Below are 23,218 nucleotides of genomic sequence, written 5' to 3'. Positions count from 1 at the left end.
GAAGATGGAGAGAAAAGAAGATAGGTGGAGAGGAGAGTATAGGTGGGGAGGTAAGGAGGGGATAGGTCAGTCCAGGGAAGACGGACAGGTCAAGGAGGTGGGATGAGGTTAGTAGGCAGGAGATGGAGGTGCGGCTTGGGGTGGGAGGAAGGGATGGGTGAGAGGAAGAACAGGTTAGGGAGGCAGAGACAGGTTGGACTGGTTTTGGGATGCAGTGGGTGAAGGGGAAGAGCTGGGCTGGTTGTGTGGTGCAGTGGGGGGAGGGGACGAACTGGGCTGGTTTTGGGATGCGGTGGGGGAACGGGAGATTTTGAAGCTGGTGAAGTCCACATTGATACCATTGGGCTGCAGTCGCAAACCATTTCCACTCCCCCTCCCATTCTTTAGATGACATGTCCATCATGGTCCTCCTGCAGTGCCACAATGATGCCACCCGAAGGTTTCAGGAACAGCAACTCATATTCCGCTTGGGAACCCTGCAGCCCAATGGTATCAATGTGGACTTCACCAGCTTCAAAATCTCCCCTTCTTCAGCTTTTGTGCTCCTGAGATGCTGCTGGGCCTGCTGTGTTCATCCAGCCTCACATTTTATTATCTTGGATTCTCCAGCATCTGCAGTTCCCATTATCACTGATACAATCCTTAGGATGATCCAGGATGAGCATCAAGATTGAGGCGATTTTGAAACTACGGTAATTTTTTATTAACCTGCATATAGAGATCAGATATGTGACATTTGATCCAATATTCTGGTTGATCAAGAGGCTCACATAGTCAATGTAAAGACAAACTAAGTAATAAAAATCTAACGCGGAGCGTACTCATCACTGTTATACTTTATTCACAACATAAATTGCTTATATAATATGCAACTTTGTCTAAAAGAAAACTGACCAGCAGAGAGCTTTCTCGCTCGCTCCCTCAACTGACTTCTAACATCGCAATACTACCGTACAATGCTATGTTTGAGGTATTTAACATTTTGCCGGTGTATCGAGAGTGCGAGATGAAACAAAATTTGCTGTAACTTGAAATGTGCATGTAAAGCAGGCTGACGCCAGACTCCCGGGTGGGGTAATTAATGTGGCCCCTCACATGATCAGGTTAAATGCCCCTGACAAAGACTCAAGTACCATGAAGAACAGTCTCTTGGATGAAGGAGGCGACTGCACCCATGGCACCAAAGCTTAGGAAATAGTCATTACTTTCAGAAGATGAATGGGAAAAGTGTATTCTAGTACCTCCTGCTCACTGAACAGTGTTGCTGGTGCAGTAACACCATTTTTCTTTGCAATGTTCTGGAGTATTTTTTCAGCCTCTTGTATCCTTCCCATTGGAATCAGCCAGCGTGGAGATTCAGGAATAAACCTGGAATTAAAAATACTCTATTTTAAGCAATGAGAAATAAAGTCTCACAAAGAAATTCAGCAGTTACTATTAAAATTCTTAAAGGCATTTCTTAACATATAAATGTATACACGGCAAGCAGGAAAACCAGAGATGGCATGAGGGGCATGAAAGATGAAGTTTAATATGGAATTTGAAAGGCTGATAGAAATGCCTGTGTCATGTGCACCATTCATAAAGTCTGCTAATTTTGTGCAGTGTCTTGCCCAAACATGGCATTCAGCGCATGGGGATTCAAAGAGAAAGGATAAACAGGGATAGGATTTTGCCTTCATTGTCACACTGCAATAAATGTTGTGCAGAATGGAAGATCAGGCAAGAAGGATTGCATACTTTCTATACAGCACCTTGGATTTTAATTCCTTTAAATGAACTGAAAGGAAAATCAAAGGGGTTCAGTCACCAACATGCAGTCCCCACCAACATATTTTCTACTCAGGCAGTATTTGGTATTTATGGAGGAATGATGAAAATGTAGCTGCTGGTTTTGAAATACGCTCCTAACAATCACGAATGCTAAATCTGATTGAGAGTGGAGTCACCTTTTGTCTTGCTAGCCTAACTAATATTTTTAGAGCTATTTTAAGGGCAAAAGAAGCTTTGTTTTATTTTTTCATAAAATCTGTGTGGCATGGACATGACCAACAATTTTTACCTGCTCCTAATTGTCTTGTTCAGCTGCTGCATTCCATTGGTTAAGTCCATCAACAGTGCTGTTAGGGACAGAGTTCCTGAATTTTAATCCAACTACAGTGAAGAAACAATGCTATTGTTCTATGTTAGGATGATGTGGAACTTGAACAGGAATCTGCAGGTTGTGATGTTCCTTAAACACAATATTTTCTTGACATCGGCACTAATGAAGCATTAATGATTGCAAACATTGTAGATGATATATTCCTGTCTCTATTCTATCATTTCAATGTGTAAACAGTTTAACATAATTTTGACTTCACCTATCATCCCTATCAAACATTGCCTAAAATATCTGGTAAATAAATGGAAAATTTGATTCATTAAGCCAAACAAATCTATGAAGTGACTTAACATTACTCAAAGTTAATAAGCCTACGCATGCCTACAAATGTGCTGACAATTTTTTTTATTCTCTCACTGGAAGTGAGTGTTACTGGCTGGCCAGCATTCATTACCTATCCCTACTTCCTCTTAAGAAGGTGGTGATGAGCTGTTTTCTAGATCTGCTGCAGTCCACAATTGTGGGTTGACCCACCATGCCATTTGAGAGGAAATCCCAGGATTTTGACCCAGCAACAGTGAAGGAACAGCGATATATTTTCAAGTCAGGAAGGTAAAAGGCTTGGAGAGGGACTCGCAGGTGTTGGTTTTCCCATATATCTACTTGTCCTTCCAGATGGAAGTGGTCATGGGTTTGGGAGGTGGATCTTTGGCACATTTCTGCAATGCATCTTGCAGGTAGTATACGTTGCTGCTAGTGAACAACAGTGGTGGAGTGAGCAGATGCTTCTGGATGTGGTGCTAATCAAGGAGGCTGCTTGGTCCTGGATTGTGCCAAGCTTCTTGAGTGTTGTTGGAGCCGCACCTATCCAGGCACCAGAAAAATTCAATACTATTGCTGATCTTGAGGGTGAAATGAAGGGCACCAGTAGATCAATCTAATGGGTTTAGACTGCACTTTTCAAACCCATGACCAATACCAAATAGAAGTACAAGAGCATCAGACACATGGGAATACCAACACATGTAAGTTCCCCTTCAAGTCACATACTGCCCAAACTTGGAAATACATCACTTTTTTTTAATCACTGGATCAAAATCCTGGATCTTCCTTCCTAAAAGCACTTTGGGTATAATAACTGCAGTGGTTCAAGAAGGCAAATCAACACCATCTTTTTAACGCAGCTTCAGTTAGACACTAAATGTTAGTCTAGCCAATTCATATATTCAGTCTTCTTAATTAATGATAGTGAATGGCTGCAAACAAAGAATTTATCTGAATTATCTGGAAATTTTATTCCTAAATTTTTCAAAAAATGTTCACGGGTAATGAGCAATGTACACAATTGTTTCAGATACATTACAGGTAGTTCGACAATAACATGTGTTCCATTAATGCGAATGGGCTGTAATGCGATTGATGCCTGGTGGATGCTGTTTGGATAATGCAAACTTTCTGCTGTATAGGTATGGCGATTATAGCAATTTCCCTTTAATGTGTTTTTTTAGAGTGCAATTTTCCATAGCATGAGGTCACACAAGAACTCACCTCTTGCATTACAGGAGAACTACCTGTACTAGCAACATAAATGTTGAAATGTTGCAACTCCAATATTCAACTTTCTTGAAAAATACCCAATAGGTCTTTGTATCCTCTCATCATCTTGTAAGAGGGCAACACCTACACCCACATCCCTCGTATCAATTGCCGCCTTAGCCATCATACTGTGGAATGGAATGGCCTCTGAAAATCTAGTAGATACATCCATTATGGTTAACAGATACTGATTCCCACTTTTTGGCTTAGGGAAGGGTCTGATGTAATCAATTAAAATCTCTTGTAAAAAGTTCCTCAAATGCTGGAATCAGTATTAAAGGTGTCAGAGATAATGGGAACTGCAGATGCTGGAGATTCCAAGATAATAAAATGTGAGGCTGGATGAACACAGCAGGCCAAGCAGCATCTCAGGAGCACAAAAGCTGACGTTTCGGGCCTAGACCCTTCATCAGAGAGGGGGATGGGGGGAGGGAACTGGAATAAATAGGGAGAGAGGGGGAGGCGGACCGAAGATGGAGAGTAAAGAAGATAGGTGGAGAAGGTGTGGGTGGGGAGGTAGGGAGGGGATAGGTCAGTCCAGGGAAGACAGACAGGTCAAGGAGGTGGGATGAGGTTAGTAGGTAGCTGGGGGTGCGGCTTGGGGTGGGAGGAAGGGATGGGTGAGAGGAAGAACCGGTTAGGGAGGCAGAGACAGGTTGGACTGGTTTTGGGATGCAGTGGGTGGGGGGGAAGAGCTGGGCTGGTTGTGTGGTGCAGTGGGGGGAGGGGATGAACTGGGCTGGTTTAGGGATGCAGTGGGGGAAGGGGAGATTTTGAAACTGGTGAAGTCCACATTGATACCATATGGCTGCAGGGTTCCCAGGCGGAATATGAGTTGCTGTTCCTGCAACCTTCGGGTGGCATCATTGTGGCAGTGCAGGAGGCCCATGATGGACATGTCATCAAGAGAATGGGAGGGGGAGTGGAAATGGTTTGCGACTGGGAGGTGCAGTTGTTTGTTGCGAACTGAGCGGAGGTGTTCTGCAAAGCGGAGGCTTGGGGACCGCTTTGCAGAACACCTCCGCTCAGTTCGCAACAAACAACTGCACCTCCCAGTCGCAAACCATTTCCACTCCCCCTCCCATTCTCTTGATGACATGTCCATCATGGGCCTCCTGCACTGCCACAATGATGCCACCCGAAGGTTGCAGGAACAGCAACTCATATTCCGCCTGGGAACCCTGCAGCCATATGGTATCAATGTGGACTTCACCAGTTTCAAAATCTCCCCTTCCCCCACTGCATCCCTAAACCAGCCCAGTTCATCCCCTCCCCCCACTGCACCACACAACCAGCCCAGCTCTTCCCCCCCACCCACTGCATCCCAAAACCAGTCCAACCTGTCTCTGCCTCCCTAACCGGTTCTTCCTCTCACCCATCCCTTCCTCCCACCCCAAGCCGCACCCCCAGCTACCTACTAACCTCATCCCACCTCCTTGACCTGTCCGTCTTCCCTGGACTGACCTATCCCCTCCCTACCTCCCCACCCACACCTTCTCCACCTATCTTCTTTACTCTCCATCTTCGGTCCGCCTCCCCCTCTCTCCCTATTTATTCCAGTTCCCTCCCCCCATCCCCCTCTCTGATGAAGGGTCTAGGCCCGAAACGTCAGCTTTTGTGCTCCTGAGATGCTGCTTGGCCTGCTGTGTTCATCCAGCCTCACATTTTATTATCTTATTATCAGTATTAAAGGTGTTGGTTTTATCACGGCCTGAGATTTTCCTATCACCTGCCATGTGTGATGTGCCCGGTAAAATTCAATCACATGTTCATGCAGTCTCGGCAAAAAAATATGTATTTTAGCCTGGGATAACACAGTGTGGAGCTGGCAGCATCAGAGGAGGAGGAGGAAAGTTGAAGAAGGCTCCCAACCTGAAACATCAACTTTGCTGCTCCTCTGATGCTGCCTTGCCTGCTGTGTACCTCCAGCTCCACACTATGTAATCTCTGAATCCAGTATCAGCAGTTTTTACTATCTCTGTATTTTGGTTTGAGTTTTTCTTACTCCCAAATAATCTTTTACTGGTAACTCATGTGTTACTTGTAACGTCTCCTATCTCTAACACATTGGTAGTACAACTTGATGAAGTTCTGCAAATATTTCATCTGCCCAAAGATGTGTTGGTCTCCATTTCTTCATCAAGTCTTCATTTTTAAGATAGTAACATTCTGAGATACATTCAGATTCTTCTATTTTGTACGCTTTTTTTATTTAGCTGCCTTATATTTTCATCTTTCTTTTGTAATTCAGCTAACTTCTCTGAACTAAAAATATCCACTTTAACCTCCACCTATTCTTGTTTTATTCCTCTTTGATTTCTCCTCCTATTCCCACCAGAGGCTTTGCGACCTTGACAGGAAATGTGACCTTGAACTTGACAGTCAGGAAAAGTCCCAGTATATACTTTTTGTTACGGCTCAGTTGTCTGATTTTCCAGTGGCATTTTAACCACAGTTGGCATCACTCCCACCGTGTCCCAGCTAGGTCTTTACTGAAAGATAAGCTGTATTTCCAGAACTAAGGATTTTTCATTACAGCTACCATCACTTTTCACCGGACTCTCCAACCTCATGTTATAATATGATCCACCGCTCTTCCCACCATGAATTCCTCATATTATACCACCTTTTCTGCTAATACTCCTTCAGAATTACATATCTCCTCATCTCTCTCCAACAAAGATTGACTTGCTCATATATCTCTTAAAAACTTAATTTCTTCACCTGCTCCTCCTGGTATACATGAGTAAACCTTATCCACGCAAATAAATTTTTAAAAGAGATCTGGTACTTTTTTCTCTCAACCAACCCCCAATGAGGTTGTATATTATTTTGCAGCTTTTTAGCTTCCCTTGAGCTTTCCTTTCCTACTTTAATGAAACCCACTGGCTTTTCCTGCTTTCACACCAACACTGTGATTTTGTGTGGCCTACTTTATTACAGTGAAAATACCTGAGTTTTTTACTTCTGTTTGTCCCTCATGGGTTTCCTCTTTATCCTGTGGTAAACTATCTATACTGTATTCAATGAGATCTCCTGCTCCTTTACTCATATGCAGATAAGCTGACTTTCTCATCTCATCATTCTTCCCAGATATCTCCTCTGATAGTGATGTGAACACCCATCACTAGGTCTACCTGCCAACTTTGTTTGGATCAATGGTACCCATATGACCAGTGACCAGTTCATTTGTTTAGCCGTTTTCTCAAATGAAATGAAAATGACTCTTACATCCTTCTCGTCGAACTTTGGTGATGCTTGTACATATTTAAAGAGATTCCCACTGGGCCTTTGGCTGTAATGGGTTTGCTCTTTATCACTATCCTCTTCACTACTTCTATGTTTCATCTTCACTATTTTAAGCAAACTTTCACTTTTCAGTTCCAACTTCTGAAGGGCAACATTTCCCTCTTTATCCCTTTCTTCTGCTAAGGCTATTCTGCCTTTTTCCTTTGACTTCTGCTTTCAATCACAGTTGAAACTCTTTCATTCCATAGTCAAGCTGTTTTATTTCCAATTATTCCAATTGCATTTCTGGCATTTATAAATGCTGAGCTACCACTACAATCACCTCCCTATTCCTCACGGGTCCAGCAGCCTCAACGCTAGCTTGTCTGCCAATTCCAGAAGCTTTGTGCTTACTCACCTTCTGAAAACCACCCCACATCTTCCACACCCAGGAAACTCTTGGCCACTGAAACAGCCATTACTACACAAAGCAAACCCTATTTCAACGAATGGAATACAACACCCAAAAAGAGAACACTAGCATTCGCCACTCAGCGTCTTTGAGTTCAATAGTCCTGAACCTAACCTGGAATTACAGATTTTGATCCCAGATGAGCCCCAGTTTGTTATGAAGCAGACCAAACCTCTGCAAGGAAGTAGTGTCCTAACTTTTATACATAGAACATAGAACACTGCAGCACAGTACAGGGCCTTCAGCCCAGGATATTGTACCGAACTTTTACCCTAAACCTAAGGTCTATCTAACCTCCACCCCTACCTTGTACTATCATCCATATGCCTATGTAATAGCTGCTTTAATGCCCCTAATGAGGCTGACTCCACTACCCTTTCCAGCAATGCATTCCACACCCCTACCACCCTCTGAGTAAAGAGCCTACCTCTGACATCTCCCCTATATCTACCTCTTATTTAAAGGAGAGTGTAAGATGCTATATTCCAGGTGTGATTTGATTGGTCACACTACTAGGCTTTAAGCAAAACAAATTTTATTCTTACACAATGGTTAAAACACAAACAAAGAGAACTGGCGCAACTTTAACACTATCAATATATTTAGCCAACTAATATTTTATTTAAATACTACTCATCAGCTGTTCCAATATAGCAGCATCCCATAAACATACCCTTGGCAAGGGCAAATTCAGCAAAACAGATTTCCCTTGTCTGCAATGTTCTCCAGTCCAGAAGAAAGGAAAAAACAAAAGCATGAATCAAGCAGCTTCAACATAAAAACCCTAATTTCAACAACGGAAAGCAAAACCTAAACCCAGGGTCTGTATGATCCGGATTCCAGCTACTCATGATTCAGAGAACTAATTTGAAAAAAAAAGCTACTTATTCTGTTTTCCATAGAGCAGACACCTTGCCACCAGGCTTACAACAGCCTCTTTGAGAGAACCATGATAGAACAAATCCCTCTTAACGGCATACAACATCATATTTAATGCAGCTAGATCACTGGGAGAACACAACCAAGCCCCTGACCAATTGAAAGAAACCATTTAAAGGTAATTGCATTAATAGATTAATCCTCCAGTAAATCACAACACACATATGATTTGAATGGATGGTGCTATAATGTGTTGTGGGGAAAACATATTTATGTTGAAAGATTATTTGGGAAATAATGGAAGATTTTCAATAACTGGAACATTTTCGGAATTGTAGGGTTGAAACTAATTCTTGGAAATGAAGTCAACAGTTTTGATGCATGCTCTAAAGCCACCTTCTGTTTTTATTAGAAGTCAAGTGACTTTTAACCAAACTTATGAACAGACATAGGCCATCGACCTGCTGAGTCTGCTCTACCATTCAATGAGATCATGGTTGATATGATAATCCTTAACTTTACTATGTTACCTTATTCCCATAACCTTTGATTCCTTCACTCATCGAAATCTATCCATCTTAGCCTTGAATATACTTAACGACCTAACTTTAAATGCATTCCACAGTAAGTAACTCCACAGATTCATAATGCTTAGAGAAAATAGTTGTTGTAATCTTTAATTTAAATGTGTAACTTCTTCCTCTGAGATAATGCTCTCTAGTTCTCGATTCTCTCACAGGGTGAAATAGCCTTTCTGAACTATGAGTATTTTATGTGTTTCAATAACGTTTCCTCTCATTCTTTTGAATTAAATGAGAACAAGCCCAACCCGCTCAACCTCTCTTCAGAAGAAAGTCACTCCATGCCTGGGATCAACTAAGTGAAACTCCTTTGGACTGTCCCCACTGGCACATATCTTTTCTTAGATGAGAGGACAAAAACTGCTCACAGTCTTGCAGGTGTGGTCTAAGTATTGTGTTGTATGACGTTAGCAAGAACTCCCTACTTTTATACTCCATTCCCTTTGAAACAGCAATCCATTCGTCTTCCCTGTTATCTGGTGAGCTTGGATTCAGAGGAAGAAGTTACACATTTAAATTAAAGATTACAACAACTATTTTCTCTAAGCATTATGAATCTGTGGAGTTACTTACTGTGGAATGCATTTAAAGTTAGGTCGTTAAGTATATTCAAGGCTAAGATGGATAGATTTCGATGAGTGAAGGAATCAAAGATTATGGGAATAAGGTAACATAGAAGCACATGTACTTCCAAATCCAATTTGCTGCAACTTTCTACAGTTGCTGCAATTAATTTAATACTCATATCTTCATGCCAAAATGAATAACGTTACATTTTTTCCACATTATATTCCATCTGCTAAGTTTTTGCCCACTCACATAATATGTCTATATTCCTCTGCATATTCTTAGTGTCATTCTCACAACCTACCCGCCAACTTGTGTCATTCACAAACTTGGTGATAGTACACACACATCTATCATCCAAGTTATTCACATACACAGCATTGCAAATAAATTGTGCCCTCAACACTGTTCCTTGTGGCATCCCACTAGATACAGGATGCCATCTTGAAAATTCCCCCTATAGCTCAACTTTATGTCTTCTATTAGTTAGCCAATCCTCTATCCATGGTGATATTTTACTTTCAACACCATGGGCTCTTATCTTACTAAGTAGCTTTATCTGTGGCAGGGTGAAGATTAAGCAAAGCTTTCAAAGATCTAAGACATTTATTTTTGCGTTAATCACTAGGAAAATCTAACCTTGAGACAACTAAGAGCCCCTATATTACTTGCAGCTCTCTCTGGACTTAGTACAGTGCTAGATAGAAGAAACCCCCCCCAGAAGCTCTAGTCTTTCTCCTGAAATCCTGTTTCTTAGAAGAAGTTGCTGGAAACATGATAGAATTTCCATTATTTATGTCTATTTGGTACAACTTGAAGAAGGGGACTGTGATTAATTGACAACAACTTGAATACAAGTTGATTAGAATCAGAACTGAAAGTTTATCATCAATCTACACCTGTCAGTAATTCAGGTTCATCAACAGAAATTCAGACGATGTGATAAGTCATCATATTTTATCATTTACTTCCATGCTGTTGGGGCACAGAAGATGTTTTTCATTTTCCTTTTTGTCAAAAAAAACTCGATTTTATTCTGTGTCTGTGGGATTAAGGGGATATCATTTTAATTCTTGCTTAGGTGTTTGCCACTTGCTTAAAGAATAAGTTTTATTCATAATAAATGAATTTTTAAAATTTCATCAAAGAAGTCAGGTGATTTTTGTTTTTGATAGTAGTCCTAAAGCCAAGCAATTTTGGTGCTCAAACAAACAAATTTGTGTTAATAGTCCAACTGGAGTAATGGGGCTTGATTATCACCACAGCCCTCTCATTGTAACAACAAGGCCAATCCAAATAATCTTACAAGTCCATGAGTCGCAGTTTATTTGAAGACATTTTCACTATCACTGGGTAGTGTGTTGATGGGTGTTAGGTTACTTCCTATATAGAACCCATGACTTCAATCTGGCAATATTAGCAGGTAATGGGCTGGGTATCATTTCCACTGATTTAATTGCTCAAGAAGTGAAGCTGAAAAGTATCACCACTGAACCATTAGCCCTTCATCATTAGCAGATTTCACAATGCCTCTTAAACAGCCTGTCAATGCTGATCCTCAATCTTACCATTACCTCCTTATCTGCTCTTTACTATGGATGTCAAATCCTTTAATACCGCTTCCTCCTGCCAAGACAAATGCAGCGCCCTCCAGTTTTTCCTTGAACAGAAGCCTGATCTGTCCTGATTCCTTGTTATCCTCCTCTGCCTGGCTGATCTTTTACTCTCATGGAGCAATTTTGCCTTCTTATTGTCTCATTTCCTCCAACTAAACATGTGTTATTGGGTATCCGCATTGGTCATAATTACACATAAGTATTTTTGTTAGGCCTGTGGAACATTCCTTGTTCCAGTCCTATTCACAGTTTCTCCTAGTGCTCTTTTCCCCAAGCATCAATCTCCACATTCGTGCTTTTCCCTGATTTAACCAGGAAATGGAAAAATTAATCAATTCTGCTTCTGACATGCAACCTTTTCTCACCTTCACCTGGTAGCTCTCTGACGCTTCCTTTCCTTGACTTTTCTGTCCTCACTTTTGGGATGGGCTATCCACTCTGACTCATTACAAACTCATCAATTCCCACAGCTACCTTGATTAGGCCTGCCCATAGTGGAGGAAGAAGAGTGCTGGAAGAGCCTAAAAAGGAGATTAGGAAAGTGAACAGACTGCATGAAAAACCACCTCCATGTAGATAAAAGAAAAATCCAAACTGCTTCGATAAATATTTGAAGAGCAAGGCAATAACCTGGGAAAGAGGAGGCCTAGTAATGACCATAGAGGCAATGTGCATCTGGACCTGGAAGACATGAACCAGTCCTCAGTGAATATATCAAGCTTCATAACAGAAAGGATGAAGTGGGTTTTGACATCAGGATGGAGAAATGTGAAATATTAGAAGAAATTAACATAGAGAGAGGAGATAGTAGCAGGTTTATCAGTCCTAAGAATGTAAAAATCTGCAAGCCCAATTAAATGTATACCAGCATGCTGAGGGAGACAATGCCAGGGATATCAGCAGTCCTGGCAGTCATTTTCAAATCCTCTCTGTCCACTGGTGCTAAAGAGTGGAGCACCATTAATATTACCCTACTTTTCAAAAAGAGAGGAAAGGATTGACCAAGAAATTACAGGCCCGTCAGTCTAACCTCCATGGTGGGGAAATTATTACAATGAATTCTGCAGAACAGAATATATCTGTACTTGGACAGACATAGATTCATCAGGGCTCGTCAGCATGGATTTGAAAACAGAAGGTCGTACTTGACAAATGTGATTTTTGTTTAAAGGAAGTAACTGGGAGTGTTAATGAGGGTAATGCATTTGATGTGGTCTACAGGTACTGTGACAAGTCTGTTGAGAAAGACCCCCATGACAGACAGATCAAGAAAATAAGAGCCCATGGAATCCGAGGCAAAAAAGTATGTTGGATCCAAAATCAGCCACGATGGAAGACGCAGATGGTAACATTATTTCTGCAGTTGTAAGTCGGTTTTCCAGCAGAGTTCTGCTGGCTTGGTTCTGGCCACCTTGCTGTTTTGTACATTAATGATTTGAACTTAATTGAAAGGGGTGGAGGTATGATCATGAAATTCAGAGATGACACATAAATTGGCAAGGTGGTAAATGACTGGTCAGGTAGGCCAAGCACTGGCAAATGGACTTCAACGTGAAAAAGTCAGAGTTAATGCACTTTGGGAGAGTTAAAAAGGCAATGATACTAAAGGTCATCGGGACTTTGGTGTGCATATCTACAAGTCCCTGAAGGTAGCAGGGCAGGGAGTTCAGATGGCTTATGATACATTTGCCTCTATTAGCCAAGGCATAGAATAAAAAGCAAGAAGGTTATGCTGGAACTGTGTAACTGAGACTCTCAAGCCAGGAAGCATTCTGACAAATCTCCTCTGCATCCTTTCTGATGCAATCACATCCTTCAACCTCATAAACTGCATACAGCAGTCTAACTGTGGTCCGGTCATCAATTTAAACAGACTCTAATAGGTACCGGTCTTTTTATTTCCAGAGATGCTCCCAGACCTGCTGAGCTTCTCCAGGACTTTCTGTTTTTATTTCAGATCTTTAGCATCTGCAGTATTTCAGTTTGTCCCATTTTTGTATCTTTATTGGAAAAGATGGGAGGCATTAACAGTAATAAAAGTTCTTACCTATTGCAAACATCAGATTAAGGTACTAATTTTGACTCACCACCACATAGGAATGTACAGAAAGCCAACGAAAGACATGGCCAAAAGCAACATCCGCCAACCTCGTATGAAGTATGCTACAAAGGGGAGGAACATATAGCCACATGCAAAGGAAATGCCAATTCCCAAAGCACAGAATTTATTCCGAATGGATTTTCCAAGAAGTTCTGATCCTGTAAGAAAGAATAACAAGGTTAAGGACCTCAAGAAATTATTCACCATCACCTGATCATATTTCACTGTCTATTATTGCCATATGAAAAAAATTACTTTCTGCACAGTTATGGAAGTTTTCTGCATCTATATTGAATATTCTCCAAACATGGTCCATAAAACAATTATTGTGAAGGATTATAGATACAGAACAGCTACATTCTGTCAACAAAAAAAGACCCTGATCTTCCTGTTGTCTGCCACATCAGCAAATCACCTTGTTCTCTGGCCAACATCTCTGTCTTAGGTTTATTGCAGTGCTCCTGTGAAACTCAATGTTAGCTGGAAAAACATTACCTTATTTTCCGCTTGAGAATTCTACAGGCTTGTGGACTTAAGATTGAGTTCAACAATTTTAGGGCTTGCGGCACCTTCTCCCGTATCCTTACCCAACCCCAACACCTTGTTATCACATGCAACCTATTGTTAGCCACTAACAGACCCCATTAGTAGCTATTCATTCTCCCAGGCTGACCGTTATCCACTTCTTTGTCTGTCCAACTATTCTTCTATCATTTTGGTCTCTAACTCCATCTATCATTTGCTCCTTACTCTCTGTCCCCACCCTATCTTATGCATAAGAAACAACCTTTTCTGAACCACCATCAGTTCTGAAGAAGTGCTTTGGGTCACTGGACCCAAAACATTAACTCTGATTTTTGTCCACATATGCTGCCAGATAGACAGAGCTTTTCCAGCAATTTCTGTTTTGATTTCTGATTTCCAGCATCGCAGTTCTTTCAGTTATTTATCTTATGTTAAATGAGTAAACAAATGCATTGTTGCATCAAGTAAAAATACCCTACTGGAGGCAAAACCCAGACCACATTGGCAGTTCACTGCAGTTGTCTGGAAATATACAAAAAACAATAACCATCTCAAAACTCAGACGTAGAGGATGCAATAGAATGTTCTGTGAAATTTGGGTAAACTGTAATGTTCTCATAAATGGCTGTGGAGATTAATTCGTATGACTGCTAGTGTGGTACGCATAAAATAATAACTTTCTAAACAACAGGATCATTTCAAGTAAAATGACAAGTGCTACAGGACAGATAGGCTCTATTTATATTAAATAAAGCAAAAAGACTTGAGGACATTAAGTACAGGAGTTCAAATGTCATGCTGCGGCTGTACAGGGCATCAGATTGTGGTGATAGTTGAAACCTATCCACTGCATTTTACTGTTTTTCACACTATAAAATACTCACGAAAATAAAATCAATTCATTCATGCACTTTTGGAAAACTGCGTTTAATTCTGGTCTCCTTGCCATCGGAAAGATATTGTTAAACTTGAAAGGGTTCGAAAAAGATTGAGGAGGACATTGTTGTGATTGGAACGATTGAGCTCTGAGGCTGAATAGGCTGGGGAAAGTTTCCTTGAAGCGTCAGAGGTTGAGGTGTGACTTCAAAGAGGTTGATAAATTCATGAGGGGCATAGATAAGGTAAGGTCTTTTCCTCAGGGAGGGGCGTGCAAAACTAGAGGGCATAGTTAAGGTGAGAGGGTAAAGATTGAAAAGGAGCCTAGGGGGCATTTTTTTCATGCAAAAGGCAGTGCACGTATGGAATGAGCTGCCAGAGAAGGTGGTGGGAGCTGGTATAACTACAACATTTAAAAGGCACCTGGATGGGTAAATGAATAGGAAGGGTTTAATTAGAATAATTTAGGGAACCTGGTTTGCATAGATGAGTTGGACTGAAGAATTTGTTTCGATGCTGTATGACTCTATGACACATTGTAGCTGTAATAGAAAATCATTGAAAGCCATCTCCCAGGAGGAAGTACTGGACAGGATATGGTTGACCGTTTCTAGCACTTTCTCTCTTTATTTTAGATTCTCCAGCATCCACTGTACTTTGCTCTTAGCCTTCAAATGCATGTCTGTTTGCTTTTTCACATTTTCTGTAAAACCTGGTTCCATTAAGATTTCAGTGTGTGAGAGCAGGGATATAATTTTAGTGGGAAATTTGAATAAACATTTTGTAAACTGGGAAAATTTAGGTGTTGTAAGCAGAGTTAGCAAATGCACTGAATGATTGTTTCTTGATCCAGTGCATCAGTGAAGTCACAAACCAAGGTCATTATTTTAATCTGCTATCCATTAATCACTCAAAACTGTACAAGACAGGGCTATCACGGTCCTTCCAGAATAATAAAATTTCACATTATCTGAGAGTTGAAAATACTGAATCCAAGATAAATGCAAGTGCCCATGCCCACTCAGATCAAGGTGGTTAAGAGACAAGGTCTCTTGTTTACGCACCACTTCTGAATGATATTGAAGTTACTTCCTATGTCTCCAGTGTTGCTTTCTCCTTAATGTTACTGACAAGGTCTGATGGCTGCCTTTTAAGGTGAAACTGGATAACATTGCTGCAAGGTGAATTCTTGCAAACTGCATCAAGGGAGAAGAAGGGGTTCAGACTAAGCACTGTAGGCATTGATGGAGCAGCTGAATATGAGGACAGACACCATGATTCCATGGTTCAAGTGACCTTCGAGAGATATCCAGAAGGGGCATGACAAGTTATTAGGAAGCTTCACTCCTAGATTCCAGGTTCAAGGATCTCCCTGCAATAGCTGGACAAAATCAATAATTGCATTTCAACGTAACATCACGTACCCACTGTTCCACCAGCAGCTCAATACGCTGGATACCCAGCAATCACCCAACAGTAATCCCAGGCACTTGGTAGCAAGTTGAACCTCAGATTCACCAAGTCTCCATCAAACATGTACCAGTGTTAATGCATCACACCTACCTCTCACTTCTTTTACATACCTCCAGTTATTCAGCTAAGGCTGGCACAACATCTGAACACAATTCTATACAATCACTGACATCCTTGTCTGAAAGACGAAGAACATGATGCCACTTAACAGAAGGCAGTGGAGTAAAGCAAGTCAGGGTGAAATAAGCCTACATTTCTTGCATTATACAGTGGAGGTGGCTCTAAACATTAATAGATCAGGTGGATCAGAGCCTTGAGAACCTAAAGACACTGAGAACATTGAGAATGGCAGTATATCCCTGATGATGCCCCTTCAACTCCCAATACATTCTCATTAACTTGGATGATGAGTGAGCCAGTAATGTTGGAATCATGGATGGTTTAGAATAGAATATCCTTTATTGTCATGTTTATTTTCCATCCTTAAGCCTCTTCCTTCACTACGATCTTACGTTCTGTGTTCCTGCTTTCAGACACCAGCTTCCTGCTGAGCAAAGAGTAGAGGGCAACACGGAACTCATGAAAGGCAACTAGCCCTCTCCTTGATCAGACATGGATTACGGCCCTGGAATAGAGGCTGACAGTGAGTTCGTCCTGAAGGTGGGCTCAGAGTTGCTATCTGAACCTGGTGAGTCATGAGGCTGAAGAATGGTTTTCTTCCCAGCTCAGCAGGTGGCAAGTGGGAAGATATGTCCTGTAGAAAGGGACTCAGATAAAGTCATCAATGTGGTAGCATACTGGGCAGTGACGAATGGGCATGCACACTAAAGTTCTGGCTGCATTTCCTTGGCAACTGGATAGCCTCCTAGATGGATACTGGAAAACAGATGCTTTAATGCAGTTCATCAAAGGCACAAGGACCTCGAAAGCATTTGCATCTAAGCCCAAGGATAAAAAGAATAAATCATTTCAGTGCCAAAAAAGCAAGGCAGCAGTCAGGTGGAACAGTGAAGGAAATAAAAATAAAACTTCAGTTGGAGGATGAGCAAAAGCAGCAAACATTTTGGATAATTCCAGGTATTCAGAAGACAGGAGAAAAATGTTTATAAATTCCTGTTCTTAGAAAGCACTTCTGAAAACCAAATTCCAACCAGGTCTGGGCACTTTCACTGAAACACAGTCAGAGAGACAGCAAGTGTGTTAAAAGGGCTGTGGATTTCCAGGCACCTGATTTGTAACAGTAAGATTCTTGCAGAGTCTTAACACACAAAGTTTTGAGAATCACAGCTTTCTTTTTCTGCAGCATTTCTGCCAATAAATAACCCTCTTATTCATATATCCACCAGGAACATTCTTGCTGCTGGACATATTTCAGAACTGTTTTTGGAACATCTCTTGTCAGAGAGAAAAAAAATCCAGGCCTCAAAATTCCACTGGTGTTTTTCTTCTTCAAACTTTGGTCTTCTAAGCCAAATGTGCTCACCAGAACATAGTGTCATATTGAGGGTGACAGAATTAACAAAAGTGGCAAGGAAATTGAAAGTATGAATGGTGTAGAAACTTACCAAGAACAAAGGCAGTCACATAGTTTGAATTCTGTCCACTGCCCACAAAGAAATTAAAAATGCAGAATAGCTCCCAGTTAGGAGAAAATACTTGAAGCAAGCTGAATCCTGTCCGTATGGCCACAGTTCCAAACAGAGCTATCTTCCTCCCAAATCTGCAAAACAGAAGCAAACAGACTCCATTTTTAAGAATTCATTCATGGCATGTGAATGCTACTGGCCAGGCCAGAATTTATTAGCCATCTCTACTTGACATGGAGAAGCTGGTGGTAAATCTCTGTATTTAACAATGCAGTCCTTAGGGAACAGGGGCATAGTGGCGCAGGTTCAAAATATACTCTTATGTTTTAGGTTTTAAAGTGGAGGAATGATGTATAGCTTTAAGTCTGATTTGTGTTTCCAAGTTATATGTGTTAAGAAAGGTAAGGTACGGTTTTTAATTTCATTTTAAATTTGTCCTGTTCGTGGTAATCCAATACCCGCACATTTCTTTTGTTTATAGGCATTTAAATGAGGTCTTTAAAATTCTTGAGGTGAATAGTTAGATGCATTAGTAAAAAGGCGGCTGAGGAAAAAAGACTGAGTTGATTCCTAGCCACAAGTCGCCAAATAACACAGGAAGACAGAAATAGGCTTATTTAGAAAGGGAGCAGCAGGTGCATTCAGAAAGAAGGTACTAAGATGTTGGCAGTTCAGCAGTCTCTAAAGCAGTTAGAATTCAAGGAGAATTCCTGTATCCATTAAAAGAAAAGACCAGAAGCAAAACACTGGGAAAACACGAGTTTAAGGAATTACATCAAATAATAAGTGAACTGCAGCATATTGTTTAAGAGATTCAGGGCCTATCATTAGCTAATGAAAACAGTACTGAATGAAAACAGAAATTTGCTAAAAAATGACCTGAAAAAGGAACTTAGGCTCTCCACAGGAGCCTGACTACAGGGTTGTTAGGTCTATAAGGTTGCAATGTCTGTAAGATTGCAAAGTCTATAAGGTGTAAGGTCTGTAAGGTTGTTCTGAGGATAAAAGAATTGAAACTTTCTTTTCAGTTTTTCAATAATAATCATTTTAAACTGCTCTTGTTTATTGCAGAATTGTGTTTTTCTTTTGTGTTTTATTATCTTTTGACAAATGCACATTGACAACCTTTTGTGAATAATTTCAGAGACTGACCATGGTGATAAACACAAGGAAAAAATGAAACATATGATCAATCAAGGTAGGTTTCACTGTGGGACAGTAGGAACTGCAGATGCTGGAGAATCTGAGATAACAAGGTGTAGAGCCGGATGAACACAGCAGGCCAAGCAGCATCTTAGGAGCAGGAAGGCTGACGTTTCGGGCCTAGAGCCTTCTTCAGAAATCTTCAAAAACCTTCTGAAAAAGGGTCTAGGTTCAAAACATCAGCTTTCCTGCTCCTCTGATGCTGCTTGGCCTGCTGTATTCATCCAGCTCTACACCTTGTTATCTCAGGTCTCAGTCTGGGATCTGACTTCTGAAGTATAAGCATCAGCTTGGGTCGTAACAAAACCCACAGCACTGTTAGGAAGGGTGCATTAGGATTTAGACCCAATGACAATGAAGAAATGGTAATATTGTTCTAATTCAGGACGGTGTGTTGCTTGGAGGGACAAGCTAAGGTTTTGGGGAGTTGATACATCTGCTACTCACAGAATCATACAGTACAGAAAAGTACTTTCAGCGCATCAAGCTTGTACTGACGGAAATGACTTTCTACTAGTCCCACTTTCCAGTAACTGGCCCATTGCCTTGTATGTTACGACATTTCAAGTGCTCATTAAAGCACTTTTTAATTATTTCTCTCGTTACTCTTGCTCCCTTAGATTCTGGAGATTGTGGGTTTGGAAGGGGCTGTTGAAGGAACCTCAGTGGCTTACTGCAGTGCATCTTATAAACCAAAATCACTACTGCTACTGTGCTCGTGGTTAAGGGAGTGAATGTTGGAAGTGGTGAATGGACTGTTCGATCTTGTATGCTTGTGAGCTGTTTGAATAATGTGCGGGTTTTATTCATTCAGGCAACTCGAGAAATTTCCACATTGCCCTTGCCTTACACCTTGAACAGCATCAACATCACTGACCACCCCATCATCAGACATTTACCCGGAATGTTCATATCAACACTCTGGCTATGAACAGATTATGTGCTTAGAATCTTGGAGTCATACAGCATGAAAGCAGACCCTTCAGTCCAGCCAGTCTGCACGGACCATGTTCCCAAACTAAACTAGTCCCACCTGCCTGCACTTGGTCTAATCCCTCCAAATCTTTCCTATCCATGAACTTGTCCAAATGTCTGAAATATTATTACTGGACCTGCATCCACCACTTTCACTGGGAGTGCATTCCACACACAAACCACTTTATCTGGAAAGATGTTGCTCCTCATGTCCTTTCTAAATCATTTTCCTCTCACCTTAAAAATATACCTCCTAGTTGCGAACTCTCCCACCTTAGGGAAAAGACCCTTCTCATTCACTTTATCTATGGCCCTCAAGATTTTACAGACCTCAATAAGATCACTGCTCAGCCTCCCCTGTTCCAGAGAAAAAAGTCCCAGCCTTTCGAATCTATTTTTATATCTCAAATCCTCCATTCCTGGCAACACTTTGGTAAAACTTTTTTGAACTCTCTCCAGTTTAACAATCTCCTTCTAATAACAGGGTGACCAGAACCATATACAGCACTCCAGAAGAGGCTTCACCAACGTCCTGTACAACCTCAATATGATGTCCCAACTCCAATACTCAAAGGTGTGAACTACCTGTGATGAAAATTTCAAAAGTGTCTCTGTTCTACAATACTACCCAGGGCCCTACCATTAGCGGTACAAGTTCTGTCCTTGTTTTTATTACCAAATTACAATACCTCACATTTATCCATATTAAATTCTATCTGCTATTCATCAGCCCATTGACCCAATTGATCAAAATCTCTTCGTAATCTTGGACAACCTTCTTCACTGTCCACCATACCCCAATTTTGATATCATCTGCAATCTTACTAACCATGCCTCCTATATTCTCATCCAAATGATTTACTTCAGTATTGACCCGCGTGGAACACTGCTGGTCACAGGCCTCCAGTCCAAATAACAACTCTCCACCACCACCCACTGTCTCCTATCATAAAGTCAATTTTGTATCTAATTGGCAAGCTTACCCTGAATCCCATGTGATCTAACTTTATTAATTAGTTTATCATGAACAACCTTGTCAAAGGCTTGTCTAAAGTCCAAGTAGCTAACATCTACCGCTCCGTCCTCATCAATCTTTCTGGTTACTTCATTAAAAAAACTTAATCAAGTTTGTGAGACACAATTTCCCTCACACAAAGCCATGAAGATAATCCCTAATCAATCCTTGCCTCTTCAAATGCATGTAAATCCTAACTTTCAGAATCATGTCCAACAACTTACCTACCACCAATGTCAGACTCACAGGCCTGTAGTTTCCAGGCTTCTCCTTACAGTCTTTCTTAAACAATGGCATAACATTAGCCATGAGTTGTTCACCTTCTGATGTGTCAAAATCTCTCATCAAGTCGCAAATCAGGAATAAGGTTAAACACTCCACTTACCTGGATGGGTGCAGCCTCAACAATACTGCAGAAACTCAACAATATTCAGAACATAAGAGGTTCTCTCATTTGATGTCAGTCGACTGGATCTGCAGTAAGTACAATCTCCATCATCAGAAGCATAGGATTCACCACAGTAAGTCAGGGAGGTTAGTTTAAAGGAAATAAAAATGACAAAAGTAACCAGTTCTCTTCACTCCAACACTGACCACAAAGATCAAAAGCAATTATTACCATCTTCTTTGGGGAATCAATGCTGCGTGGACATTGCTATCCACATCTCAAGTTCTTTTTTATACAGAAAGACCTATTCATGATTCTACACAACCGCATACACATTCAGATTGAACATACAAATCCAAACAAACATTCTGCGCATAATATATCCTTTTGCTGGCGCAATGTGGGGAATGGCAAGAAAGGTGGAAAAATACACAAAGAATGGAAAAATCAGAATCTGGAAATCAAAATAATTGTATTGAGCTTTTCCTCTCAAGTCTTAAATGGTGACTTTAGAATCTTATCATTGTGGAGGAACGATCTTATTGCCATGGAATTGTATCTAATTACAGCCCCAACCAGCCTTCTTTGCACACTACTTCCAATTCTCATTTCCTACTCTCAGACACCAGCGAGTGTAATCTTCCAACATGGAGACCAGAGTGGGTACTTGATGGCTGCAGCTCACCTGGCTATCATGTAAGTACTTCTTCATAACAATAAGCTCTGCAGTCTCCTTGGCTACTACCCTCCCTGATCGTTCATCCACAGAAGTAACATTGGCAAACCACCAGCCTCACCACATCATCATGTGTCCTCTTGTCCTAATTCTAACACCACCTCACCATTTTACTTTGGAGCTCAGGGAGATTTATGACATATATATGCTTGCAACAAGTTGCATGGTGGGTCTCCTGCATCTGCACAGGATAGATTTTATGACTCTTACTTAGCTTTCTCAGTGCTCACACACTTCCCACATACCTGGAGGTATATATGTCACAATGCTTTCTTAGTGCATATTCACTGACTTTGACACTGACTGACGAGCTTCCAGCATCTGAATGACTTACATTGCTTTCTCAACACACAGTCTCTGCAGTGTTTATTCAGAGACTGCCAGACTCTGAAGCTTGCATTGTTTTGTAGACCAGAGGGAGAAGCAAATAGCTTTACATTGTGGGGATCAATGAATAATCAAGGGGTGGACACGTCACTATATGACAGCATGTTACTTCAATGTCATACCTTCAGCATACCTACAACACAAACACCATATGTGGTTTGAGCAAATGGCCATGTCTGAATGCCAAAGGGAAGCAGTCCTTGGTAGAGTGAAGTGGGGAGAATTGGGGGTGGGGGGTGGCTACATTCAGCCAGGCATACCACCATAATCAGCCCAAGGGGCTTGTTCAATTCCAGGCTAGGGGTTTGTCCACAGTCAGTCAAGTGGTTGGTTCTCCCAGAATCTGGAGATCAATATCGTTGCAGCATGGCTATTGAGCCACCATCCTACAGGTCAAGTGCAACCTATTCAGGGATTACACGTCTGCCAGTCAGGGTGCTGTGAAGTCATCTGTCCAGTGGCTGAACCGTAATCAGCTGAGACTGTGCTGGCAAGTCAGTCTGGGGGCAGATCACAGTCAGTCCTGAGGGTTTGGTCAATAATAGTCAGGGAATCTACCTTTGATAGCCCATGGAATCATCTCAAACCAGGCAACTCCAGTGTTATGCTTCATTCAGTCACAATAATAGGGGTACATGGAATTGTTTAGGGTGGGATCTCATAGTCAATAGGAAGGGATTGGGAGTTTCAGAACGGAGGGTTCATATAGGTCATGGTTTACCTTGCTTATACTTGGTGAGGCTGCAGGAACAACGGCATGGAAATTTTCACGTCTATGGTTTCAGAGATAAGGTGGAAGTAGCTAAAGTGATCTAAAGTGGCCTAATCGAATTTGGAGAATGCTGAAAGATCGCTAGATCCACAAGGACAGCAACAAGAAAAGGGCACATGAAGGATAGGGGAGAAATTT

General features: G+C 41.3%; 1 protein-coding gene across 1 annotated transcript in view; it reads right to left on the bottom strand.

The window, feature by feature from the left end:
* The window catches only part of LOC125458321 (organic cation/carnitine transporter 2-like), a 74,085-nt gene that overhangs the window by 29,902 nt on the left and 20,965 nt on the right, over positions 1-23,218 (bottom strand). The window contains exons 3-5 of the mRNA XM_048543514.2: positions 17,584-17,738; positions 13,131-13,302; positions 1,242-1,368 (exon numbers count right to left, since the gene is read on the bottom strand). Coding sequence (XP_048399471.2) covers positions 1,242-1,368; positions 13,131-13,302; positions 17,584-17,738 — 454 coding nt within the window. The remainder of the gene's footprint in view (positions 1-1,241; positions 1,369-13,130; positions 13,303-17,583; positions 17,739-23,218) is intronic.

Source organism: Stegostoma tigrinum, chromosome 13 (genome assembly GCF_030684315.1).
Source record: "Stegostoma tigrinum isolate sSteTig4 chromosome 13, sSteTig4.hap1, whole genome shotgun sequence".
Taxonomy (NCBI): domain Eukaryota; kingdom Metazoa; phylum Chordata; class Chondrichthyes; order Orectolobiformes; family Stegostomatidae; genus Stegostoma; species Stegostoma tigrinum.
Note: the sequence above shows the minus strand (reverse complement) of the source record. Positions and strands in the feature narration are given on the sequence as shown.